The sequence below is a fragment of the Scomber japonicus genome, chromosome 1, assembly GCF_027409825.1.
Source record: "Scomber japonicus isolate fScoJap1 chromosome 1, fScoJap1.pri, whole genome shotgun sequence".
In the NCBI taxonomy this organism is placed as follows: Eukaryota; Metazoa; Chordata; class Actinopteri; order Scombriformes; family Scombridae; genus Scomber; species Scomber japonicus.
Window position 1 is genome coordinate 21814438 of NC_070578.1, and position 16009 is coordinate 21830446.

At 43.1% G+C, this 16009-nt stretch overlaps 1 protein-coding gene across 1 annotated transcript in view; it reads left to right on the plus strand.

The window, feature by feature from the left end:
* The first annotated feature begins 780 nt into the window (after positions 1 to 780).
* zfhx3b (zinc finger homeobox 3b) overlaps positions 781 to 16009 on the plus strand; it is an 89759-nt gene continuing 74530 nt past the window's right edge. Inside the window, exons 1-3 of the mRNA XM_053316033.1 lie at positions 781 to 3261; positions 3413 to 3992; positions 6931 to 7427. Coding sequence (XP_053172008.1) covers positions 781 to 3261; positions 3413 to 3992; positions 6931 to 7427 — 3558 coding nt within the window. The remainder of the gene's footprint in view (positions 3262 to 3412; positions 3993 to 6930; positions 7428 to 16009) is intronic.

Consider the following 16009-nt stretch of genomic DNA (forward strand, 5'->3'; position numbering starts at 1 on the left):
TGAAGTCCCAACCCAGCTTATGTATTTTGGGCTCATAGAAAATACTGACTTTATTCAAACAGATCTATTTCAATAATGCACATGTAGTATACGCTACTTGCATGTATGCAGCTTGAAGACTGAGTGATAATGGTAATACTGCCAAGAATTGTGTTTTTAGATGCATTTTTTTCTTTTTCTTCAAGTTATGTAAATGTTCGATGTGCTGATGGGTGGCTTCTCAGTGTCTAATTATCTCACAATGAATCTATTTGATCCATTAAGTTAGCCTGTTTCTCCTTTTTTCTGACTGCAAGTTAATTAAAAACGGATGTAGGATTTGCAGAATATAAGATTAGGGGTGTTGTTTGGAAGGTGAAGATAAAAGATGGTACCTTCCTGATATGGCAGGAAGATGAATCATCGACGGCTTATTAGTGCTTGTCTCAGGTATTGTGTTTAAGTACCTAATCTAGCGTAATGAGCACAGTGTCATTTTTCCAATTATATCCTGGAACTTTTGCTCTCACCCAATGTGCCATACATTTTATTTTCTGCTTTTAAGGTTCCTATACATAGTGTTTGTTTCTGTGTCTGATCTTTTCTTAATATGTATAGTCATACTTATGAGAATTTAGACATTACTTTTTCCAACTTTCACATGGTAAATTAATTGTATATGTTCATGTCTGTGTGTGTATGTTTACATTGAACATCCCAATTACAACAATAACCTCTTATCTCAACCCACTTGTCTCTCTGCAGGCCTGGATGCGATGAACGCCTCATGTAGGCATCAGCATGGACAGCTGTGAGTCTCCCGTGGTTTCTGGGACAGACGATGGGCTCAGCTCCTCCCAGCAGCAGCAGCAACAACCACAGCCCTGGAACGAACACTCTAGCTTGCAGGTTCCTTGCACCAACCAGGTCCCTTCCCTGGATCCCCTGTCTCTGTCTGCTCCCTACCCTTCTCAACCCCAAAGCCCTAGTGCACCTCATGACGGGGTGAGAGAACTACAGTCCCAGCAGCAACAGCTAAAACAGACATCACCCCAGGCCCACCGTGATATATCTGCCACAGGCCAGCTGCATTCCAGAAGAGAGGGTCTTGAGGAAGAAGAGCAAGAAGGAGTGAGCTGTGGAGAGGAAGACGAATCTGAAGACTTAGATGAAATGGAGATTGACAGCTGTTTCCCAAGTCTTCAACCCTTTCCTGGGGTGCCGATGGCTCCAGGGGGTGGGGGAATGCCCACTCTTTTGCATCATCAGCCCACACGACAGCAGGGAGTGCCAGAGAGTGGGAGTGAGGAAGGAGAAGAGGAAGAGGAAGAGGAAAGCAGTGATGTGGAGAACCTGGCTGGAGAGATAGTCTACCAGCCAGATGGCTCAGCCTACATCGTAGAGAGCCTCAGTCAGTTGATCCAAAGTGGTGGGGGTATGGTACCCGGCATGCTTCCCACAAACTCTCTCACCAGTGGGGGAAAACCGGGAGAATCTGCTGGGACTTCATCCTCAGTCTACCCTCAGATCATCAACACGTTCCACATAGCCTCGTCCTTCGGGAAGTGGTTTGGCAATTCAGACCAAGGTTTCCCCAATACCTCAACCATGGCAGGCCTAAGCCCTGTCCTGCACAGTTTCCGTGTCTTCGATGTGCGGCACAAAAGCAACAAGGATTACCTGAACAGCGATGGGTCTGCCAAGAAGTCCTGTGTATCCAAAGATGTTCCCAACAACGTGGATTTCTCCAAATTTGATGGGCTGGCCCTTTATGGCAAGGGTAAGCCCATTCTCATGTGTTTTCTCTGCAAGCTGTCCTTTGGCTATGCGCGTTCCTTTGCCACTCATGCCGTCCATGACCACCGCATGACACTGTGTGAGGACGAGCGGCGGCTGCTAGGGGACAAGCATGCATCTGCCATCATCCAGGGCATTGGGAAGGACAAAGAGCCCCTCATCAGTTTCCTGGAACCAAACAATAAGAGCACTCCTCTGCCATCTACCCTGCACCCCATTAACTCTGGCCAGAGCTTCTATGGCACATTTAGTGGTGTCCATCTGGAGCCTGGAAGCAACAGTGGGGGCAGCGAGACTCTCCTGAACAAAGACTCTGACTCTGGCCCCCAGCAACAGCAGCAGCAACAAACCCCACTTAGCTCTGTCTTCTCTCTTGGAGGGTTCAACATTCCCAAAGCATCCGCTCTTACCTCATCACCTGGCTCTGCCAAAGACTCCATTGCCCTGCCCAAACAGGGAGGGAGAACAGAGGAGCCTGGTAGGAAAGAGTTGACATGCAAGGGAGAGGATGGGGGAACTGTGGGACATGAAAGCAAGCACCTATCAAGTCAAATGGGGGGCTCAGAAGAAGAAGAGGAACTGTTACTAGGGGAGGAGGAAGATGAGTTGGAGGCAGAAAGCACGGCAGTGGCCTGTGGTGGTAACAGTAGCAGTGATGGGGGTGAAGCGGGGGAACCAGCTGTCTCAAACCAAAGCATTTCCAAATCTCCTTTATTAATGCCTAGTAGCGCTCTCCAGCCTTCTGCCTGCACCTCTGCGGTCAGTTCCACACTCAACAGCAAAGCCCCCGCTTCCACTTCCTGCTCTGTCAAGGAAGAGGGTTCAGCTGCAGATGGTGGGGGGAGGACCTCAGAGCTCCCTCTGAGCTTTAACTGCCAGGGGCCCACTGTTCCCATGGCAATGGCAGCAGCCGCTGTCAGAAGGAGCGAGGATGACACTGCTGGCACTTCCTCCTCACCTCTGTCCTCCAATGCTGCTGCTGATGAAAGTGCCAATCGAGATAGTGCCACAGCTCCAGAACCAAATGATTGCCCGGCAGAAGGAGAGGAGGAAAATGGAGCCCTTCTGCACCATCACCACATGCACCACCATCATCATCACCTGCACCTTTCATCTCATGGCCACACTCACCCCCTCCAGGGGGCCTCCTGTGACATAACAGGGATGGGCGAGTGTTCACAGAATCATGGGCCTGGTGGCAGTGGAGGAAGTGGGGTAGAATGCCCCAAATGTGACACCATTCTGGGTTCCTCACGCTCTTTGGGTGGTCACATGACCATGATGCATTCACGCAACTCATGCAAGACATTAAAATGTCCCAAATGCAACTGGCATTACAAGTACCAGCAGACGTTGGAGGCCCACATGAAAGAGAAGCACCCAGACTCTGGAGGCTCCTGTGTGTACTGCAGCAGTGGTCAGAGCCATCCTCGTCTAGCTCGTGGAGAAAGTTATACCTGTGGATACAAGCCCTTCCGGTGTGAGGTATGTAGCAAAGATATGTGGTGATGCTCTTTTTTGTTATGTTGATTGATTGAACCATTTAGATTAATGTAAGATGTAACTGGTATTTTAAAGTAATGTATTTAACACTTGATTTTCATGCAGCTCAACACATACTGTCTGATATTTCCAGGTGTGTAACTACTCCACCACCACAAAGGGAAACCTAAGCATCCACATGCAGTCAGACAAGCACCTGAACAATATGCAGACACTACAAAATGGAGGCTCCATTGGTTCTGCGCAGGAGCAGGTGTTTGGACATGCCCCGGGAGGAGTGGTGGCTGTCCCCTCAGTGACCCAGGCTAGCAGTCATCACCCTCCCCATCACCACCCTACACAGTCCTCCACCCATGTGGCCGGACCATGTGGGGCCCCCTCGCCAACCAAGCCGAAGAGCAAACCTACTTGGCGGTGTGAGGTATGTGACTACGAGACCAATGTGGCACGGAACCTGCGTATCCACATGACCAGCGAGAAGCACATGCACAACATGATGCTACTCCAGCAGAATGTGACTCAGATGCAGCATGGCCGGCTGGGATTGGGAGCCATGCCCTCACCCTCTGAGGCTGAGCTCTATCAATATTACCTGACCCAGAACATGAGCCTTCCACCTGGCCTCAAGATGGACCCAGCTGGAGCTGAGGCCCAGTTCCTCATGGGGAGCTTTCACCTGGATCCCAACATGGCTGCCTTGGCTCCTGCACTTGGTGAGCTGGGACTCTCCTTTTGCCTCTCTTGCTTTCAGAAATGCCCCTTGTTGACCACAAAATCACCTAGTACAGTTCAGAGCAATTTCTTTAATGTTAATCAGTTTCACTTCAACTTGATCTTGAATGTTAATTAATCAAATTACAAGGCAACAGAACACTAAAGTAATGTCAATGAGTTTTTATTGAGTCAACAGACAGTACCCAGATTTTATCTCTCTACACTACTATGTATACTAGGTATATCACAATTTTTAAGTTTGGCAGCTGGATTTCTTCCTTTGCTTGAAGGTATGCCTGGCCTAGTGAACTTGACATAATTTTCCCATTTTACAAGCAGAGTGCCAGTGAAACATAAAAAGGGAGAGGGAAAGAAATCGGATCCATCTGAGTTTACAGGGGGGCTTACCCAAAATATTTCCTTACAGATGATGTATACAATAGTAATGTACATGATAGTAGGCCTATACTCATCGCTTTAATCTCACATCCACAGTAAAACCTTCTAGTGCGCAAGACCAGTTTGCCAAGTAGCAGGCACAAGCCCAGAACAATTAAATCAAGACTGTTTGTCCTCTCTCTCACACAGTCCTTAACAAGACATCTTAGTGACATTATATCTAAGCAATTTTGACTGAAGTTCACTTTGTGACATCCAGTTTTTTTGCTCACAAAGAGTGAGTTACAGGGCCAACATTCAGCGTTCTCTTCTCCCTGCCTCTCCCCTCAGGCAGCCAGCTTCATCCTTTTTATGTCATTATTCCCAAACTGCTGCTGAACTTCACCACTGGAGTTCTCTGTTTTTTTCTAACTTTGTAATTGCAGCTATAAATTTTATCTTGGTCAAAGAAGGGAGGTTAGAGGGCCCGGCATGGGTAATTCAGCAGCATAGCAGAGTGTTTGGCTTGCCAGTTACAACCCCACAGTTTGTACAGACTTGTCTTCAACTGTCGCCAGTTCAAAGACACAAACAAGAATTGATTGCTGTGACTAATTCCTTTTTCCCTCTGCTGCCATCTGGTTCATTTTCCTGTGAGGTGAGTTCTAATAAGCATGTTACAAGGGAGGCAATAATGACACAGTCTAGGCCCATAAACTACAGTAGTGTCATCCTTGGTCACACTTAAGGAACTCTTTGAACCATCTTACACAAACACTCTGATATTAACTCTACAGTATGAAACATAAGGTTCAATAAATCTTTGAGAGAATCTGCCATCACAAGAAGATCTCAAACCAGACGGTTAAAGTGAGAGGTGCTCTTTCATACTCTCACTATGGATTTTGACTTTTGTATGTCTTGCTAAAGAAATAGATGACATCTGTTGACCTCAGATGATCTCAGCCTCCTGGTAATCCTTGTTCCCATGACTCAGCTACAGTAGTGAGAGGAAGATGTGAGATGGAGTGCAATAGAGATAAAGAGAAGGAATGGGATGTGACATTAAGCCATTTGTGAAATAGTAGTTTCTGAAATATGTTGTCTGTCATTTACTGTAAATCAGCAGACAAATTATAGAACTGTTCACTAAAGGGTTAATTTTGGAAAACAAATAAACAAAAATGATTACCTGTAAATATATTTGTGTAAATGTTTGCATGGATTGACATATTTACTTTTACAATATTCAATATAAAATAACGTATTTGGAAATTGATGTAAAGCTACAAATCAGTCTTGGTCTAGTGAAGAACAGGATCCAGACTTGTCATAAATCATTGAGACCATAGTAACAGATCATGAGAACCAGATAGAAATAAGATATGTCAGGTGCAGGAAAAGACACGACTAGGATACCAGTTGGGTGTGTGTGTGTGTGTGTGTGTGTGTGTGTGTGCGCCTGTGTGTTTGTAAGAGAAAGTGTGTAAGGATCCATGACTGGGGAGCTGGGTCTGTGAGTGATTTCAGAGGGCTTCTCAAAGGTCTCCCTCTCCTGGCTATAAAAACTCAGGTAATGGAGAAAAGTCCGAGAGCAGGCTGCATACTGCAGCAATAAATAAAAAAGAGCTGCTGGAATTAATTTAGTGTAAAGCCAGGCGGGGTCAAACCTGCATGCTCAGTCTGGGCAGTGAAAGATTAAAGATCAGCAAGCAAAGGCAAAAACTCTGGCTGCTCCTACCTCATTTTTTTAGCATTCATTTTTAAAGTCAGCTTCCTGGACCATATACACATCAGTTCTGTGGTTGGTGTCATAGGATATGAGCATGCTACCCCCTGTTTAGACTCAGTACCAAGCAGAATTAATCTGTTAGGTGTCCATATTGATTTAAAGGCAAACTGGAGAGAAAGCAGCAGAAGAATACAAGCAGAGAAGTGGATTTTGTTATTATGTAGTGAATAAGGGCGATTTACAGTAATGTGTGCTTTGGAGCTCCTTAGATCTTCAGTAATGATAAAATAACTTTTACTGTGAAGCTTTTGGCCTCTGGAGTTGATTTACAGGCAGGTCATTAAAATGCACCAGCCCAAACATGGTGACATTTGCTCTCTGGATGTGTGAGGTTTTGGTCCCTATGGGAAAGTCCAGGATGCTTTTTCTTATTTTCCTAGCTACAACAAGGATAGGAATAGATCCATAAATAAATAAATGCACATTATTCCCCATGCAATATCAGACTGACAGACAGGAGAGCATGTTTTTTCAAAGTTGAAGATTCTTATTTTCCCTGAGATGTTAAGCATGGGAGTGGTTCAAACTAATACTTTCTTTGGGAAACACTGTACTTCCACCTGGAACAATCTCAGACTAATAAAATAATATTTGTCCACATCCTGAGGTTAATAACTGAGAGATAAAGTGATCTGTAAAATTATTGAGACCGGAAGCTTGAATATGTCGAGCATCATGATAAGTGTATGTATGCAAGCATCTAAATTGCTTTCTTTGTCCTTTTCCTCTTTCTTTCTGGCTCTCTTTGTGTTCCCCACACATTCTAGTAGGTGGAGAGATCCCTATGGACGTGCGGCTGGGTGGTGGGCAGTTAGTATCTGAAGAACTGATGACCCTGGGAGAAAGTCTATCACAAACAAGCGACCCCTCCCTCAAGCTCTTTCAATGCGCTGTGTGCAACCGCTTCACCACTGACAACCTGGATGTGCTTGGTATGCACATGGGAGCTGAACGCAGCCTACCAGAGGAGGAGTGGCGTGCTGTGGTGGGCGACTCTCACCAGTGCAAGTTGTGCCACTACACCACTCAGCTTAAGGCCAACTTCCAGCTGCACTGCAAGACAGACAAGCATGTTCAAAAGTACCAGCTGGTGGCCCACATCAAAGAAGGGGGCAAAGGCAACGAATGGCGTCTGAAATGTGTGGCCATAGGCAATCCAGTGCACCTGAAGTGCAATGCCTGCGACTACTACACTAACAGCCTGGAGAAATTGAGGATGCACACCGTCAATTCCCGGCATGAGGCTAGTCTCAAACTCTACAAGGTTAGTGGTTTTCAAGCTCCTTCATCACAAGTACTACTCAACATGTCTTTACAGTGTATCACAATTTTCATATAATCACAAATATATCCATACCATGGGGATAAGAGCATGCAAAAGAGATGGGATGTCAGTAGCATGGACATTTATAACCACAAATCTGACTTTTACAGGCAGCAAAATAGCGAACCTGTGGTATGTTAATGCTGTCTGTATTATCACATCATTTGAGGTGCTATAATATGACTGAGATAAGTAGTTTTTGTGTCACATTTGGGAGTATTCATCATTCAATTGAACTACATAAATGGCCAAATGTGTCTTTAATCCTCTCCCTGCTAACTTGATACTCCTCCACAAGACATTAAATGTTCTAGTGCGTGCCCACTGCACTAACCTCGCTGCTCTACCAAGGCATGGATGATAGCTTTGTTGAGTAACCCTTACTTTCCCAGTAGTGATACAGAAGTAGCGCCACACTGCTGGCATGAGAAGAACATGGCAGGTGAAGCTGATTTGGAGGCTTAGGGGTGAATCACTTGGAGACGAATGAAGAAGTGTGAGGAGACAGAGGTTTGGTGCTAATACTCCTCGGAGCAGGAAAGACTGAATCGTTCTCGACAGCCGTATTGATTTTTGCTGGACTTGGAGCTTCACCTTCTCCTCTAATCATTCCATAATAGCCAATGGATGAACACTCTCAGAACAAATGGCCATAAATCTAACAGGCCTGATTCCACTTAGGTACCTATCCTGTGTGTCTGCGGCTTCGGCCACTCTGCGCTTAACCCAAACTGGCATAGCTGCTCACACACACACAGAGACACAAACACACACAACAAAACACATACAAACACTGAAAACACATACTCCCGGTAAGCTTACACTACATACACACCAACAGAATCTAAAATATAATCCACTGTGATGTGCACTGTCTCCCTCTAGTAGGTGTGGCTTTTTATTTACAGTAAGCCTACTCCATTATCAAGTGTTTAACTCTTAAAAAGTAAACACGGAAAACTATTTAAGCTATTCTATTGCTTGCCATTTTTGTATTATTTTATGGTTTGACCTATTTTAGAGAGGAGTTATTAAAAGGTCAATGACAAATGTGTTTCTTTAAGCATGGTGATTTTAATCACATGAAAAAATAGGTCCATTTATTGTAAACCCACTCAAAAAGGCTGTCTATTTGAAAATCAGTCAGCATTATGAATGGTTCCTCAGAACCACTGACGTGGCAGAGAGGTTTCCTTTTTCACAAGACCTTTGTACTAAAATAACAGTGAAAGAGAGATTTTCAGTGTTTTGTTAAAGGGGAAGGTGAGATGCAGGGCTCCTAGTAAAGTTGTTGAAGAGGGCCAGGGGACACAGAAGGTGTTGAAGGTAGAATGTATAGTTTGGCTTGTTGGTCTATGGTTTGCACAAGAGAGGGCAGCAGGAGCATTTCCATATGCACAGGGCAATTATGGACACATACAAATATTCAGCATATATGCGAATGTGTTGAGTAATTTGTGAGACAGCAGAAAAGCATATGTCCTTGTGTTTTCCAAGCCCATGGTCATCCTCTCCTGGACATACCCTGGCCCACATTCCAATGACAGCCTCACATTAGACCAAAATAGACAGGCCCTGACATCCTCTCTCTCCTCCTCACACCTTTGGAGGGAGAGACTTGTTTTGTCTCACAGGATATGATGCAGTTTATATTACATTATATGCATGGTTTCCACTTCGCTGTGAGCCCAAAAGGCAAAAGAGAAACAGCTTTTTTTCCTCCTCTGTCTCTTTTTCCGCTCAAGTTTTTAAGAGAGAAGAGACATATGTCATACTGCTGCTCAGGCTGTGGGGGATTAAATATGTACAACACATCCAGGCATGATCATTTTTTATGACTTAAGCCTCTTAAGTTGGCTCCATATTTCTTAAAACCAATTGATCTTCTGAGTAAGAGTGTGTGCATTTGTCCAGAAATTACCTGCTCTCTCACCTCGAGACACCCCAGTCCTCATAAGCTCGCCTCATCCCAGACACAACTCAAAAACAAAGATGTACACTAGTTGACAATAATTATTACAGAATTTTATGATTCACAAATGTGATTAGTGGACAACAAGTACATGGTTGTGAGGCTTTTTGGGAGCACTGGCTCCCCACTTGACAATGTCACAGTCTTCGCACTGCATTTAATTTACTATCCTGGTAGAGATACTGACAGGCAGAAACCCACAGTGGGCCACAAGCCTATAAACCCAACTTGGTATATTATGCAAGGACGGAAAAAGGAAAATCACCATTCATTTATTCCTCCCCAAATAAATCTGATGCAAATAGCACAATTTTTAACCTTTTTGGGGAGAAAATAAATCATCAAGTCAGCATAAACAGATGTATGATGTGGGAGATGCTTGGGACACTTCACCCAAATCAAACTGGTTTGCATTAAACAGGCCCTTTGTGTGCACAGCTCCATATAAATTGGAGCCTGTAATTACTGGAATTAAAAAGGAAGGTTTAAACTGAGGGCTAAACTGGATGGGATAATTTGAGAGTCTGTGGTATGTGGCCCATATTAGGGCTTTCTAAAAATATCACCCCCACCACCCCATGTATTGGAATGTTCCAAAAGACCACAGAAACATCCAGCAACTCATCCTGACCGCTCAGACCACCACACAGTGGGGGGTGATGCTGTCTTCCTCTGTGTACTGTGTTCTCAGCTGAGAGATACCCATTCTCAGCTCTCTGTGTTCTGCCAATACACCCCCGTGCGCCGAACACAACTTTCACCTTCTCTTTTTCCCATGGACCAAACGGTTTTAAGTGGCTCTGATGATAGCATGATGGTCACCCATCTGCCCCAAGAATGGTTTCTCTTAAACACAAACAGATGGGCTCTGTTATGGTGTCCAGATTCCAACCTAAGCGTTAGTTTGTGTACTTTGCTGTTAGAACACTCTCTTCATCTTGAATAAACTCAGCTTCTGCTCTCATTTTATAGTTATCTATGTTTGTAATATGTGAAGATGATAGCCCTTATACCACCAGCAGCAGGCCTCAGTGTGGAGGTGAGATGAATGGAATTAATCCAGCTCTCTGGCCCTGGCTGCTCTGGCCAGACAGAATGGGTGGGGCCTAAACAGACTCAGCCACAGGCCTCAGCTTCCAGTCAAGGGTAGGGCGAAAGGGGAGGAGCATTGAGGGGGGGGTTAGCTGGCTACCTTCCTTGTCTCGGGGGCCGGTGCAATCGGCGGTAATTGAGATTGATTAGATGTTATTTTTCCTCTTGCAAATGTAGTCCATTAGCTTGGCACATGCATAATCAGTTTAGAGCGCAGTTAGCCGAATGTAATCATGTTCCTCGGTGTCTGCTCACACAAAATCCACTCCAGATGCCGCTTGGCCATGGAAAGAAAGGGAGAAAGTGCTGTCACTATCAGATGGGGAATCTTTAACTAAGAAAGTCCTGACACCCCCACCCCCCCCAACATCCTGGTCCAGCTTTATTAAGCACACACATAACTATACAAACTTTTCACCTATCTCTTTCCCTGGCTTACACACAGTCAAATACACTCTCTGCTCCTTGCATATGAGAACAGGGCTTTCAATCATGTGTTCTACACTTTTAACTGCACCATCATAGTGTTAAGTGGAGCCCAGCGGCTGGACCATTAAAGAACACAATACATCTGTATCTTGGATGGAGTTACTGCTCTTATTTTACCCTTCAGTGCAATCCAAAAGAATTAGTGAACACTGAGGAAAGAAAATGTCTACACTCTGCAGAGAGCAAATAGACGAAAAAAGGCTGTAATGTAAATGAAGGGATTAGTGGTTACTTGAAAAGGCATTAAGGTGTTTCACTGATGATCCTACTCAGCAGAAGCACTGCCTTCTCAGACTCAGGAATTCAAGCCGTGATGACCTCTCCACATTAATGAGTATAACTACCAGGATTGATTCCAATCCTCTTGCACTATACTATAATCTGTAGTTGGGGTACAACCACAAATAGGTTCCAGCTCTAGATAAATATTGCAGTTTTGCTATCAAATAAAGCTAGTGCGTAATTTTGCCTCAGGAAAGAGACAAAGTCGTGTTTGGATCAGTTGTGGCCTTTCCCCCCTTGGGTTCTTCTTTGCGTCCAGAGACAAAGACTTAGGCCAAGTGCCTGCTAGATGATAGCTGATTTTGGTTTACCAGATAAGTTTCACACATCGACCTGATATCGAATCTTCTGGCCTCTTGCTATGGTTCAGCACATCCATGTTTAAATCGTCTCCCAAGCTACTCAATTGTTCTGAGATGTCTGTATGTTTTTTGGTGAATGAGCCCAATTGTCACGCTGGCCAACATCAAGACAAAAATTACGGCAGGTAATGTGAGATGTCTCTGGTGAAATTACATCTAGTGGGCGCCTGGCCTTACCCACTCACCCACCAGACATTTCTAAGAAGAGGAGAGGTAAGAGGAGGATGGAGAGACAGACAGGAGAGGGGGGGGGGGGGTGACAGGAGGGAAGGATAGATACTCTGCTAATTATCATGGCTAGCCTATGATTGTTCAGTAATAGTGCTCAGTGGGAAAGGTTGCAGCAGTTCCAGGAAGAGCTGAGCTCTGATTTACTGGTACTACCGCTCTAATAAAGCGCTCGCTGCACATCCTGGGAGACAGCCCATTCTCTCCTTTCACATGCCCAAGCGTGTGAATGCACACAAATAGACACAATCCCCCCAACCCACACACACACACCAAACAATCTTATAATCTAAAGTGCTAGAACATGACAACATAGAGCTTATGAATTTTGCCATTTTAAACACTCATAGAGATGTTCTTATAATATGATTATATACAAGTGATGTACATGTGAGCAAAGGCATAACATCACATTAAGGAACTATTTAAATACTGTTTGGGCCCCTGTAACACCTCTTCAGTCAACACAGCCATGATCCTAAACCCCAGTTCCCCATATTTGTGTCAGTGGTTGCCAGTGGGGAATTAAACTATAGATTCCTGCGTCAAACAGATCTCAGTTACTTTGAGTGGTGGGTGGAACAAGGAAAGAGTGGCATACAGCAAAAACACAGGGTGGATTGCAGAAAGGGGCTGTCTGGCAAGTAAGGGGGGCTAGTAGGGCTTAGTGTTTGGCAGTGTGCAAGAATTTCACAACTATTCTAGCTCCCACCTCTTGAGAAGGCCAGGGAAAGGGTCAGGCTCTGACCCGTTGCACAGCTGCTGATGCTGCTGCTGCTGCTGCCTCTGCTACTGGTGATTGGATGTGCAGTTGCCCTACTGTGTGTGTTGCTGGGACTTTAAAAGTGACAGTGAAAGAAGGCAAAAGAGGGTAGAGGAAGGTTGCTTAGACAAGGAAGCTTGCTCATTCTAGGTAATTTTCAACAGCTGTTTACCATGACCGTTGTACCTAAAAGAGCCCAGTGCATTACAGACAAGATTGTCCGTACTGGGTCTGTGATGGAGATGGAGATGCATTTTCTGAGTTCCATCACACTGAGCCATAGTAGGACTAGAGAAAGGAGAGTTACAGACCCTTGGTCATTGTGTTAATGATTATTTGATTTGCCTTCTCTTTTTTTTTTGGCAGAAGCAACAGAGCCAATATTGCAAGGAAGCTGTTGACCTCGTTATCCCCAGCCCAATAAACTGAAAAGGCAGATTGGTGTTTGAGGAAGGGAAGGAAAACGAGGCAAGGATATGTTAGTTCTTGTGACAGGGTTGACCATAGTTTAAGGTGAAGTTCCACTTAGTGTTGGCAATAGGCGATTATATATGTTGATATATAGTTTATATATATATATATATATATATATATATATATATATATATATATACATATATATAGTTATAACTATATAGTTATAGTTAGACAAGACAAGAAACAGTTTCTTAGACATTCCTGTCATACATGCTAGACTCTATATCCCTCCATTCTGCATTCTTTGAGTTTTTTCCACCCTTCTCTCACTTTGTATCCTTTTTTGTTTCTCTAGAAAACTTCATAAACACAACAAATACACATTACCCACAATACAAACCAGTATAGATAGTGAACCAATGGGTGGTCTAGTGTGGTGATCTGCTTAAGGTTAAATATCTTTAATCCAACCCTACTGGAAAACTAAACATTCTCCTCAACTAAATCTTCATCTGCACCCCCATTCCACTCTCTACTTTTACCTTTAGTCTTAGCTTGTTTCTTGCTCCTCGCTAAGGAGCAAAGTACTGCTAATGTTATTGTCAACACACTGATTCTCTTATTGAATGAACTGATCCAGCTTCCATAAAAAAGAAGACACTTGGAGTTTTCCCAGATTAAATTTCTCTTCAATCTGTTTTGTAAAGATGTCATTACAGACACATCAGTCATGGTCCTTTCTTCTTTCCACAGCCTCTACAATTTCCTATGAACTCATAATGTATTAAGTAGTCACCCTAAATAATTAAATTGTGATGAATACCCAGATTGAAGTTATTGATAAAGACCTTTTCATGGTTTGCAATAACCAAACATCCCTATTAACTGTTTTGCCTGTGTTGTTTCATGGTCAAGCTAATTTCTAGAATTATGAGTGGTAGTCTACAGGCTCAGAAAAAAAGATATACTGTTGTAGTATTAATACTGATATTCCTTCAATTACTAATTTGGGGCATTTACTAGTCTATAAAGCACCTCAATACGACCCTCATTCCTTGTATTCTTAGTTGTAAAATGAAAGCTTCTGCATGTGTTTCGAAACACTTAGTTGCTCATGTACTTAATGTAGTAATGTAAAGTAGATGTGTGACGAGATATCGCGAGACGAAAACGCGGCGATATTTCTCATGTCTTCTTTGGAGCTATGGAAGCCTAATGATGCAAAAAGTAAAATGAGTCACACTACCAAATTATAACATAATTTATGTTGTTCTACTTGTGTATTTATGTGATACAGAATTTGTGCAATTTACTTTTATTTCTGTGTTTTTTTTATTAGCAATATGTTATAATTTGTGATAATTGGATTCTTTATTTAATTTATATTTATATATTAGAATTGTTTCTAAGCTTTATAATTTACTTTTTAGTATTTGTGATTGTATCTAACTTTTGTATTTATGGTTGTTATTTCCATAAATACCAAAATCTATAAAATATCTATATGGAGAAACCTTTTACAGTGCTGCATACTGCATATGATAATTATATATTTAGAAAGTAGAACTAAAGTGATTCATTACAAGATGATTAAAACATTTCAATTCAGTTTCCATTTTGTGAATTTCAAATAAAAGAACAGTCATTTATTTCCTCATTGAAGTTTTCTTAAAAATACAGTTAAAATCTTGTCTCGTCTCGATCTCGTGAACCCAATATCGTGTCTCGTCTCGTGAGCTTAGTGTATCGTCACACCCCTAATGTATAGTAATGTGAAAGATAGAGCCGTAATAAGAGAGAGGATTGCTTTTGTCTGGAAATATGTATTTTTAGTTGCTTGCAAAGGAACTGTGCGGTCATTGTGACTTGAATGAAGTGTTGAACTGATCAATGCATCCGGCAACTTGTGGCCACAGCACCTGAAAGAGTAATAGTGGCAATTGGCAGGTAAACTCTGCTTTGATGAGGCCAGGTGGAGACTCCTGTGAATCTATATAGCGCCTAAGCTAAAGGGATGGAGAAAGTGAGGCAGGCAGGCTTACCAGCTCTGTGCCATCAATGCATCAGTGGCTTAGCCACCAGATTAATGGTCTCCGAGTGGTCAGGGCCACAAAACTACTCAGCTCTGAGGTCTGTGTTCATTGGAGCTGTACATGAAAGCAAGGTAGGGTGAGACAGATGAGGAGAAGGGAGGAGGTCTTATGTACCAGGATGAGTACACAGGGACTTGTCTTCTGTTTGGGTTTGGCCTACAGAGTAGAGTTGTGGGACAGATAAATTTTACTGAATGATGGATATGTGGCCCTGGTTGTTGTTTCATTTCTGTTGCTTGTAATGTTCCACTTGTATGGCCAAAAGGATGTTTAAGTAACAAAACATCACAATAATGTAAGGAGTGTTAAGCAATTTTATATACAGGGCTTGTATTTAAAATTATGGTAATTGAGCACATTAAACATCTGACAACATACAAAACTCTTTGCCTAACTGTCCAGTCTGTTGGGTTTGTTGTTTGAAGGCAGCCAGATTCTAATCCAAGCTTGATTTACAGTTCTGCAGCCATTTTAATTGCTCCTAAAGGCACAAAACATGTGCTGTTCTTATTTTACCTAGCATTTTCTTTGTTTTAGCAAATCTGCCCTTAAGGTCTTTCCATTTTGTACTGCATCAATTACTGTTGAATTGCAGAACTTCAGTAATTTCTCGCCTGGATTTCATTGGCTGTTTGTTGCTGTTGATGGGTCTTTGAGATGCTGATGCCTGCAAGCATGCTTTCCTCAAAGTAGTCTATTTTGGATGGGTTATCTAGCACAAAATCTGACATGAAATAGCCTGTGCAGTGAAAAGTTAGCCTCACCTCTTTATGACCACTGTTAAGGCTTGAGTGAAAATGAACCATCCACCATGTGGTCAATTC